The sequence below is a fragment of the Poecilia reticulata genome, chromosome 16 (genome assembly GCF_904066995.2).
Source record: "Poecilia reticulata chromosome 16, P_reticulata-male-v2, whole genome shotgun sequence".
Lineage (NCBI taxonomy): Eukaryota > Metazoa > Chordata > Actinopteri > Cyprinodontiformes > Poeciliidae > Poecilia > Poecilia reticulata.
This window is the reverse complement of record NC_088845.1, coordinates 16,708,541-16,720,844: the sequence shown is the minus strand read 5'-3', so window position 1 is coordinate 16,720,844 and position 12,304 is coordinate 16,708,541. Positions and strand designations below refer to the sequence as shown.

The following is a 12,304-nucleotide window of genomic DNA, read 5'->3' as shown; positions in this document are numbered from 1 at the left end:
AAGTAGGTGGGGGAGGTTCAGCACAGTGATCATGTTGCGTTTTGTGTAGAGTGGAATCGTTCTGTGTGCTTTTAGCATGTGGTTCTGACAACCTCCCTCCTTCAGGCATCGATGGCTCTTCTCTTACAGTCAGACAGTCAGGAGGGGAAAGTCAGGTCGGCGGAAGCCAGGAATCGATGTAAGCAGAGTCAGAGCTGGTTTCTTAATGATTGCCTGTGCTCTGTCTAGATGCTTCCTCTAAGCACGGTTCCTGTTCCTGGTACCTCCTTCTAATCCAAATCCACTCTGCCACAGTGAAAAGGTTTTGCATTAATATTTGTACATACTTGAGTAGAAACCCCTCAGACTTCTTTATGTGCTCTTGAATGCATTGACTAGGCACAGGCACGCTCCACCAAACAATAGAGTCTGTGGTCCCTGTGGACATGAGGGGGGTCCGGGTCATTCCCGTTTGAGCACCGAAGAAATTGAAGAAAAAAAAAAAACACCCCCTCCGCTTGTTACCTCGCCGTTCGATAATAGAGGAAGCCCGTGGGCCAAACTGAAGGGGGAAGGTGTTCTGCACCTATAGGAATTATATTTAGTAGTTGTCATTGACCCAATGGGTGTGCAATAAAGCCGGCACCATATGTGACCCGCAAAACCTGGAATAAATCAAACCCAGCAAATCAATCAGAGAGGAAACTGTTTATTTCTGCTTCTGTATACAGACACTGCAACTCAAACAGCTTGACTGCGTGAGTTTAGATATTTCTGAGAAATAAAATCTGTCAAGCTTGTCAAGTTTTACACCTCTGCTGGGAAACGGGTCTACGAGCTTTGGCTATGTTTTTGCGATAAATGGCTATTCTGCAAACAATCAGCTCCAGAAAAAGAAAATGAACCTTTGATGACTTAATGAAAACAGGTTTCTTCCTGCTGATTTGTGCTGCAAAAAAAAGAAAAAAAACAAAAAAAAGCAAGAAGCCATCCATCAATGTTGGTGCACGGCTGATCCATGTGAATGTTAATGAAGCGAAGCGTGAATGTGACTGAGGCTGCATGCAAGCGGTAAATAAAATGTCCTTTCTACATCCTCAGATGGAACACGTTACCCAAGCAACCTTTCAAGTTGAAGCTTTTGGAAAGACATTCATTCTGGATGTGGAGCTGAATCAGTGAGTATGAAATGGTTAAATTAAACCTCTGGTCTTTCTCTCTGTTGATGCTTTAAACTTTTTTTTGGTTCCTGTCTTGACTGGACCAAAACTGGAGCACTTCACAGTAAATCTGATAAAACAAGGCACCATTTCTCCTGGATTGGGGTGAAATGCTAAACAGATAAAAAAAGCTAATGGATAAAGCATAAATTGTGTGCCATAATAAAGTCTTAAACAGCAGCTGGGCTTTTTTTTTTGCAGCTTGAGAACAAAAGCTGTGCAGTGGTCAGCTGGTTCTGCTTTTGGTACCACGATGCCTGCAGACCCACGTGGTTCTGGTTGTGAGGACTGTATGGGGGACAGGGACACGAATTTTCAGCTCCTCTCAGTATCTCCTGCAGGGCACATAGTTTGCCATATTGCAGCTGATCACCAATGTCAGCACATTTCCCTCCAAAGCTCTGCAAAGTGGGGAGATATTGGTTTCAATTTCCTCAAAATGTGCTGCCTCTTTTGGGCCTGTTTTACAATCCTAGAGGCAATCCTGAAATTATGATAACAAGAAATATGTAAAAAAAAAAGATAATTACAAAATGACATTTCTGGGTTTAAAGTTGCTTTAACTAATCCTTTCTAAAGTTCTTGAGCCCCCTGACGTTTGTCTCTTTTTCGCAACTTAAAAGCTAAAAAGTGTAACATGCATTTGCATTTAGCCGCCTACGTTGCAGGGTTTGGTTATAAAACCGTATCCCAAGCCTTTTAACCCCCCTCAGAGAGCTGCAGAGATCCAGGGCTCAGGTGGGAGTATCTGTTGGCTGAGAAACTACACACTCTGCAGTTCTCGGATTTATGAAAGAGAAGCGAAAAGAAAGTCATTGTCATAGATGGAAAACTCTCCGTGGTGGAAACACTGCATGAACACACACGAGCTTCACAGGGAAACATGGTGGTGGTAGTATCATGCTTTGGGGATTTTTTTCAGCAGGGGTTCTAGACAATAAATGAAGCTAAATGGAAGATCAGACAGAGAGCCTCAACATACAGCTGGAGCTGTATGAACTCATTTATCAAAATAAAAACAAGCAACAGACCGCCTCCAACAAGACTAAACTTGATCTATTTTGCTAAGAAGAATTGGAGAAAAAAAATCTCCAGGTGTGCAAGACGTGCAACATTATAGAAAACACGATTCAAAACACCTGCAGCTGTAATAGGAACAACAACAAAAAAATGGCTCTACAAAATGTTGATTCAGGGAGGCTGAATATAGATACACTCCACATTTTTCTGACTTTTATTTTTCTTCCACTGTAAAGGTATTTGCTGTATTTTGTTGCTCTGTCTTATAAAATTCAAACATTAGTGCAAAAAGGTTTGTGGCTGATAAAATGTGGAAAAGTTCAGAAGGTGTAAATGTTTTTGTGACGTACAATAGTGATAAATTTTACCTGTTCTTTGTCACTACGCTGCAACAGAATCCATGTAGTCTTTCCCTCTGGAGGTTTTGTTTGAGTTTAGGACTGCTTAGATCAGACAAATAAACAAAAGTAGTTGTTGTGTGCCAAAAACTGGCTGCTCTGGTGTTTGTGTTTGCATGTCATGGATGTGTCACATGTTGGAGTGCATGTGTGATTTAGAGTTTTCCCTCATCATAGGAAGTGATTTACGGCAAAGGCTTTAGAGCGCCTGTCAGACACTGATATTGATCACAGTGGCGCTGATGGAAAAAGCTCGCTCCTCATTTCCTCCTCCTCTCCTTCCCCCACATTCATCCTCTCTCACTCCTGGATTGCTTCTACCTCCTCCACCTTTTCTCAACGCTCACAGTCAGTTTCTCCGGTCAGTTTCCTGAGTCACCGACCAAACTTCAAGCTGAAAGCCCGTGAACACATGCAGCGACGCTTCCTGCTTGCTAATCACAGCGGAAATTACTCTCCTGCTGAGAGAAATCTTACATCACAAGAATTTCCAGGTCTGAAGGGAGCTGTTTCTGTAATTCCTCCCACTCCCTGAGTGACCCATCGACTAGTCACCGGTGTGAATGTGTCAAACATGCACAAAGAGTTCTGGTCAGATTATTTGTACTTATCATGTTCTCAGTTTGTTTTTGCTATCAATCGATAAAAAAAAAAGAATTGTGGTTAATAACACTCTAGCGCAGAGATTAATGATCATTAATCAATATGCTTAGCTTTGTAAGCTTGAAATGTAAGTATGCATGTTTTTAAAAAAATGTCTAAGGAAATGCTTTATTGTCGCAAACCAAACATGTTTGAAGGTTCTCAGTTTTCCACGTTTTCATATTCAGGAAGGCTTAAAAGAAGTTATTTTTATTTCAAACATTTAGAAAGGTTTGCTATAAACTGCTCTTGCTTCGGTGGAAGGATAATTCATCGTTCATATCACTTTGGTTTTATTCAAAGTTTATAACATTTGTCGCTGAGCTCTCCAGTTTTGACTCTCCCCCCTCATCTTTTCGCTTGTGTTTGCAACTCTGAATTACAAGACCATGTGGCGCGCTCCTGTGAACCACGCAACTTTTCACCGGAGAGGGGCTTTTAGGTCAAAATACGTCAAGCAATTAATCCGCATGATGTCATTTTAAGACTTTTTAGATTAATCACATGGGGTAATGCGTTATTCAACAGTTTAAAAGAATTTTATGAACATTTGGTTGCAGATTCAAGTCCCGAGTGGACAAATAATATTTACAGAAAGTATACCTACGTATATATAAAAGACATAAAAACGAAGAGACAAACTATCAAAAGTTTAAAAGTAAAGAAACAATAAAATCTACCATATATTTGATTTTTTTGGAGTTCAATCCACAATAAATTATACACACAGATACAGTTATATACATTCACACTCACTATTAGTTAGCTTAATATCTAAGTTAAAATCTCCTACAGGCTTCTAGCATAATTCAGGCAGAATTGGTAAACTTAAAATAGTCAAGCTCTGGGAAGAATCCCAACTTTTAAGCTTAGTTTACACATTTTTTATTCAGTTTCATCGTATAAACTTAATGCAAGCTTTCTTTATTATTTCTAAAACAATTATGATTCATATTTGTCCTGGTGGAACACCAACAATTTCCAAAATTAACAATCTCTAATATCCATGCCCCAATGAAAATAAATGTGTTAACCTCAGAACTAACTTGACTAAAATTAAACCGAGAACTTTTGCAATAAGTGCAAACAATAAATCAGTTGTAGCTCCAAATTAATATGAGTACCTAAAGTTATGAACGTGCATTAATATTCACTTCCACTGTATAATTATTAATTTGTGGGATTACCGGTAAGAAGTCTGTCAAAATGAGAGTAAATGGAGTGACCTGAAGTTTTGCTGTGTGAAATATTGTAGAAAATGTTTCTCAGCCTTCATAAACAAAATCTCAGTAAAGAGCAGCAAAGAGCTCTTGAAATTCGCGGAGAAACGTGAGGCATTAATAGTATGTGATGTTTTACCAACATCCCCTTAAATTACACGGTAGTGAACAAACAGAGTAAACAGTAATCTCTGCTTGTTGGCTACGCTGTGATCATTTAGAAAAACAAAGCTATTTATAAAAAAGAACATACAAGCACAAAGCTTACGTCTGTTTAATTTGAGCTCAGCTTCTCACGTCAAGAATGATCTGGAGCAAATCTCCGATAAAACGTCTGGAAATTTTACCAGCAGTGAGCGGCAAACGCTGAAGAGTTTATTAGCATCAGAGCAGGAACAACCAGACACTTCTGTGTAATTAACATTTATGTAATAATGAATTATGGGATCAAAGTAAATGCAGTACAACACTTCATACCTGCTTAATTTATAAGATATCAGAACAGAATGTGGCATTAATAATTATTTGGTGTCTATCAACTATTAATTGTGCTACTTTTGGGGTTTTATTCAATTAGTTTTAGAGAAAACTTGATTCTTCTTCTATGTTTTATTTTGTCTTCTTCTTTTTGATGCCGCCTCCCAGCAAAAACATCAGCTGTTTAAATTGTGCAAAGCTTTCTGTGTTTGCATTTACTCTCTTCACATGTTAGAGTTTTCCACTATTCTAGTCTGGATGACTTAATAATAATCCAAAGGCAGCATATTGGATTGATCGATCATTGTAATTTGACATTAGGAGAAAACTTGCGCGTAATTACACCTAGATTGCGCAATATATCTGAAACATATCCTAATCACAATACCTCTGCATGCAATATTATCACCAAAGACTCGTTGGACTGCAACATGTATTGGCAATTATAGTCTACGTGTCGAAGATTTACACTGGTTTATTTACATTGATTTACACCAATAATTTATACAGCCTGTGAGTCTCACTGCAGTCAGTCCCTCATCTGGCACACATGATGAAGCCCAGGAGGCTAAAGGTCACAGAAAGAGTTGGAAGCAACATAATGACAGATGGGAAAGAGAGCAGTGAGGCAAATATGTGGATTTAATAGAGCTGATGTTGTCGTTGATATGTCTGCTGTTTATATACAGTGTTTAAACAACCAGGTTTCCAGTGGGCGTGAGCTGATGGTTTGACGTGACGCTGAAGATTTAGGATGCACTTCTCCCACTCTGTTGTTCGATTCTGTCTGTATAATGCAACCAGTGCAACTGGCGGAGGAGGTCTGACAGCACCACCATCTTACCTGATGATACTTGGTGCAGTTTTCTTTTGCTTAAAAACTTAATTTTGACTCATTCAAGCATTCTTCTCATTCTTGTGATCAAATAGCTCAGTGGCATCTTTGTCTTGCTTGGCCAAAAGACTTTTCTGTAGAAAACATTTGGCTTGTCCATGTGCGAAGTCGCAAAATGTCAGCGGAGTTAAGAAAATGTTTTTCCTTCCTTCCAAACTCCCAATCCCAATTAAAATGTGTATGCTATGCCTAAAAGCTGAATCTGTGTCAAGAAACCAGATTATTTAAATGAACTCTGAAATTTTGTCAGATGATTGTAAATGTTGACAAAACAGTGGGGATTATTTGTCATAATTTGTATTTGTATTTTTCAGTTTTTAGCTTATCAAATAAATTTTTCACATTAGCTAGAGAAGACACTATTTTTCTTTTATTAATGGAAAAACGCCGTCCAAGCCAAGAGTTAGAAATCCATTTCTAAGACTTTCTCTCTGTAGCAGAACATCCTGTGGGATAATGTTTAGCCATCAGTATTGGACCTTTAACTCACACTGTGGTTCTGCAATGATCCAAGGTGCAGCAAGGTCACATCTGAAAGCATAAAAAGACAAACTGAAGTTGCCTCGTCAATGTCTGGACTAAAATCCAATTTAGTATAACCTTAAACATTCCTTTCATACTCGAAAACGCTCCAACATGTCTGAATTAAAACATTCAGAAAAGGAGAGTCGTTGTATTTAAGTGTAACAAAGCAAAACCAGAAGACAAGCACCTTTTCAAAGAACTGCATGTATCTGGGCTTGTTTTCTTTTGACCCTGAATCTCTTGAGCCTCTGGGCTGGTGATCTGTCCAGGTTTTACCCCACAGCTGAATTTCCCCCTGTTTCACTGCTTGAAAGGGATTTTCAGATTATAACTTATCCATGTGTCCGTTTCTGCTTCGTTCCTCCTGAAGGTCTTTGTTGTTGCATTCCTGCTGCCCTCCGCCCTCCTGTCCGCCCTTTCTGTCCTCCTTTTCCCACACCCCGCTGTGGAACGATGTTGTTTACAGATAGCTTTTAATCCAGACAGCTGATGAGGACGTGTGGGCGCGTGAGAGCGAGGTGTTTTAGCCTCATTGGATCAACAGTGATTTCTGAATGTCTATTATCAGTGAGTGGCACTGCAGCTGCGGACGTTTCCTCTGCTTGAGCGTGTTGCCATGAGCAAACAAGACAGGTGTGCTGCTTCGCTTCCTTCGCCTGCTCTGTCTGCGGCGCCACAGAACCCACCGTCACTTTTCCGTCCTCGCTCGGAGACGCCGTTCAGCCTCACGCTGTGAATAATGGCAGCGTAGGCGTTCTGTTAGAAATTCATATGCCTTGTGGCTCTTGGACACATGTTGGTTGTTATAGTTTCAGACTCCAAGGTGCGAGACTCAGTCTGTCTCCGAGGTTCAATCCGTACGTTTACTGATGGCTTTTCAAAGATGGATGCTGGTTCCTTTTCATAATTGGATAGAAATAGACTTTAGGTTCACACAGAGAGTTTTTAAAGTGCTAAAAACAAAATATTAAGAAATAAGATTAACAGCAATAATAATAACATAAAACTCAGTTGTTACCAGTCAACACAGTCTATTTCTGGTTGTTTTGTTGTTTACCAAGTGCATCGTTTTGTACCCAGCAATTGAAAGTCATTTTCTATTCTCTACTCACAGTCCACTGTAAGGACGTTGATATAAATTGCCATCATGTAGCCGACAGTGTTTGTGTGTTGGTGTTTCTATAATTGCTTTATAAATCAGGACAAAAACAGTTGTTATGTTTAGGTAAAAGCATTCTCTATTAGAGCACATCAGTATATAATGCACAGGAGGTTATGCTTATCGTCTTTTGAAAAAAAAAATTACTACGAAGAACAACCAACCAATATACTGTGGCTTGATGAGAGGAGCAAAGGACCAAGTGGCATCATGTTTGGTCATTTCACTAAGACAGGGGTCACCAACTCCAGTCCTCGAGGGCTACCATCCTGCAACTTTTAGATTCACCTCTGCTCCAAAGTGTCTGAATTTCCTCACAAGCATTCATTCCTCTCTGCAATAGGCTGGAAATGAGCAATTTATTTGATCCAGGTGTGTTTGAGCAGAGACACATCTAAAAGTTGCAGGACGGTAGCCCTTGAGGACTGGAGTTGGTGACCCCTGCACTAAGGGGTCACAGATTTGTTCATTTGAATGTTATAGACTCATTTCACTCTCTGAATGCTTCCATATTTTATGTTTTAGTGTCACTTGGCGATTAGGAAATCTGAGTGGCCAAAAAAAACGTTGATTACCTCAAGGCTTCAGTCTTTATTTATAACAACCTCCCATAATGACAGCACTTACCATATCTAAGTGTAAATCTGTGCGTCGTCACATGACCACCACTGAGTCACTGTGTCTATAATATCGAGTGGATGAGTCAGAGTTTCCTTTTTATCAACTTATTAACTTGACTGCTGCTCTTTAATATTTTATTTATAATACTTTAGGTCTGTTTCTTCGTCTCTCTGTATGAATAATCTTGTGCATAAGTGGTGCTTTATAAGTAAACTCACATAACCTCGGCTCAGAAATCTTTGTAATTCATGGTTACGATGTTCCATCTGTCCCAAATGAGTTGTTTATATGTTGTAATCTCTTTTATACACATAGTGTGGTTAAGTATGTTATTGTTTATGTTTTAGTTGCTAATTCACTCATCAGTAGGAGGATGTGAAGTGGAAGGATTTGAAGGGAGAGGGAGGCAGGTTTTTATTTCCCTTCATGGTCTTTGTCCTCCATCCTCAGCGACTCTTACAATTTACCATTCATGGGAGTGGAGCGAGCCGCTTGGGTTTGGGGGGGTTCTCCTGTTTTAATCATCTCCAACACACACATACACACACATGCAAGCATACACACACACACACACACGTATGTACATGCACTCCATTGCCCTTGATTGCCCCACACCCACTCTCCATTCAACCCCACCCCTCCCATCTCCACCTGCTCTGTCTGAATAATGAATGGTGCCGTAGCGTTGAAGAAGATTGTGTGTGTGTGTGTATGTGTGTGTGTGTGTGTGTGTGTGTGTGTGTGTGTGTGTGTTTATTTCTGCTCTGTCACATACAGAAGTAATACATTTAACCAGAACAATCAGCAGCAGATTCACCTCTATCATAACTGCAGGCATCTTTTTAGCTCTTGCTCAGCCAGAAGGGAGTTTACAAAATACAATTTTCCTTGTCACAGTTATTAGACACCAGTATCATTTTAGTGTTTAAAACCTGCATCAAAAAATTTAATTCATTAGTTTGAAACAAGTACTAAAACACCTGGGAGTTCATTTCTGCCTTACATGTTGGTCTTAATTTACATTTTCTCTTAACATAATCCAGATTTCTGTGTTATGCCTGTGAAGATTAAAAAAAGAAAAAGAAACAGACAAATATTGTCCATTTATGAGATGAGTTTTGACATAAAAAAAACTCTTTAAGAAATAAAAAGCCAGGGGACATTTAAAAAATAAAAACACTGCAAGTCTAAAAGCATTTTTTACCAAAGCAATATAATAATGAAAAACATTCAGATTCAACTCATCCTGACTGAACATCACGTGAATGTTGAACCAGGATTTGCAGTTAATATATGATTTATTTATCATTTCCTTTACAATTTTTCCAAAACTGTAAAGGAAATCTTTACAGTTTATCTTTTTTTCCCACAGATAAATGTTTGAGATTGCTAAATTTTCAGACAAATAACCCAGTAAAAAACAGTTTTCAATTTATTACATTAAATAAGGTAAAAAAGCTACTAAAACCAGCTCTGCTCCTTGTGAAAATGTAATTACCCTCAAATCCCAATTACTGGTTGTATCAACCTCGGCTGCAGCTACCGCTTACTGGTTTTCATGGTAACTGGGATTGAATCTTTTACATCACTGTGAAGAAATTTTGTCCTGTTTTCGAACATGACTGGCCTGTTTAAGGTCAAGCCACAGCATCTCAGTAAGACTTTAAGGTTGTGTCGAGTCACTTTCCCTGGATGAGCAGGAAGCGACAGAAGACAAACACTTGTGTTGTGTCGTTGACTTTACAGCAAGCAGCATCCAGTTATGAAGTAAAAAAACGTACCACTTTATAATAAGTCTGCGCTTATAGATGGCTAATAATTGCTTCATAGATGTATTATTAATAAATCTCTTTATAAATAATTTATAACCCTGAATTATGCATTAACCCTGTAAGTTCTGAACGTAATGGCGACGGTCCTGCCAAATTTGCAGTATCGTAATTCCGCCACACTTTGTGCTATCTGAAAAATTACAACGGTTTCTGAAAGGTTAGACGTTGCGCCGATATCCAGCAAATATCGAGTTATTACGGTAATTTCACCCCAGCCGTAGCAGGAAGTAAAATTAATCTGAGGAGCGCTCTTTTAATGTACGTTAAAATGAGAAAATAACTAGATATTGAAAGTTCCAGTTGTTATGGATAAATGGGCAAATATATATTTACTCACAGGACATTTAAAGAACTGCGTACAATTAAAATAAGCAAAAATATACAGGTGGAGACTTAAAACGTAAGCAATAAAGGCTAATTAAGGGTGAAAAGGAGACAAAATCTACTGGTTTCTTGCCAAATAGTGATCCAAATCTGTTCACTTGTTTTTACAATATGCATTTGTAAACCTATTTTTTTTAGCATATTGTCTCCTTCTCACCTTTACATAATGCATAGTTAACAGTTATTAATGATTTATGAAGTGTTTATAGACTAAGTGATAATATAAACTATTTATTAGCCATCTGTAATGGAGGCCTTACTGTAAATGTTACTTAAAAAATACTTTAACTGTAGAACCTGGTTGAATACAAACATTCAGAGGTGATGGCGGATCTATTTACCTTATACGCATTCTTGTGAGCAGAGAAACAACCTGCCTTAACGGTTTATTATGTGACGATGCTTGTGTGCAGCATAAAGAGGAGTGCACTCCTCCCTGTTGTTGTTCAACGGAGACAAGAGAATCAGAATATTATTATTTCTACTCCTGTGTCACGTCAGCTTTTCCTGCATGCAGACAATCCCTCATGCTAATATGGGGAGTCAATTACAGGCCATGTTGAATGCGTTATTCATCCCGGTGCGGCTCTGTGAGTGTTTGTGTGTTTGCACGGTGCTTCAGGGAGGAGCTTTTTATCGGATAGCCCTCCGATACACCCACATGGTTCTTCCCGCTGCCTCTTAGGCTTTAGCAAACATCCAATGGTTCAGCGGTTTGATGAGTGTATTCACATGCTGTTATTTTGCCAGAAACGTGTGCGTGTGTGCTTCACCGTGAAGGAAGAAGTCATCAATAAAATGCAATCCTGAAGAGCTGTAGCTGCAGAGTCATTGTGTGGGTTGTTGGGTCTCAGGTGCAGAAGAGGCACCTAAAGTGTCTTAATTAGAGATAACAAGAATATGTTTAAAGGCATGAGGCTCAGATGGATGGGGAGGATCAATACATGGGAGAAAATTAAGAGAATGTGACAAAGAAGGGGAGAAAACCCACTTGTTTGTGAACCCTGGGATAATTTTACTCTCTCTCTCTTGTCTGGGATGTTAAATGTATTTTAAACTTTGATGTCTTGTTGTTAAACCAGATTCGTCTGGTTTAACACAGATGAATCAAAAGATCCAAGCAAAACCTTAACAGCTAAGGCGCAGGAAATCCAAATACAAAACATAGCCAGGCAACGTGACATGAGGCAAACAGAGTATTTGAAAAATAACCATGAAAACCAAAGTGCATTCCTCTTGAGGACGGGGGAGCTGATTGGAAACAGGTGAAACGGAAAGTTAGAAACAAGGCGACGGACACATGGTTTATTCTGTGCTGCTGGATCACCATAACACTTCTCATTCCTTCATGTTTTCTTTGGCACCTTTTTGACACATTCATTATGGCTGTGATGAAAATAGTTTACTTCTGATTTCATGATAATCTGTTTTTGGCCATACATTTTGCTGCGTCTCTTTCTGGTGCCCATTGTGCGCATGTGAACCTTAGATCTTCACATGCATGTGTCTTTATAGCCTCACTTGTCCTATTTTAAAACCTATATCAAAGCCACATCTGTCCTCACATTAAATCAGCCCAGATGTGCCCCTCCTCTCCCATCTTTACTTCCTCCTGTGTTCCAAGGTCTGTCCTTTATTACACAGACCTATGATGTGATTTACTGTAAACTCGATGATGTAGAAACGGTGCCTGTGATAGAGGGAACAAAACAGAGGAAGAGGGCAGCATGAGGAAGTCCTTCATGCTCCCCTGAATCTTTACGTGTGGGTGAACGAGGTTCAGCAGGCATGAGGAAAAATGCGACGTTGAGGTGCTTGAAGTGGCCGCCCGTGAACCACCGTCTCTCCTCCACACTTTAGTCTTTTTCCGTCTTGCCCCAGGCTGAACTTTTCTCCCTGATGATTCGTGTGTCATCATATCAGACTCACACA

At 39.4% G+C, this 12,304-nt stretch overlaps 1 protein-coding gene across 4 annotated transcripts in view; it reads left to right on the top strand.

The window, feature by feature from the left end:
* The window catches only part of adam22 (ADAM metallopeptidase domain 22), a 62,709-nt gene that overhangs the window by 3,924 nt on the left and 46,481 nt on the right, over positions 1 to 12,304 (top strand). For all 4 annotated transcript variants that reach the window (XM_017309539.2, XM_017309540.2, XM_008431664.3 and 1 more), the window contains exon 3: positions 1,081 to 1,157. In XM_017309539.2, the coding sequence (XP_017165028.1) occupies positions 1,081 to 1,157 (77 nt within the window). The remainder of the gene's footprint in view (positions 1 to 1,080; positions 1,158 to 12,304) is intronic.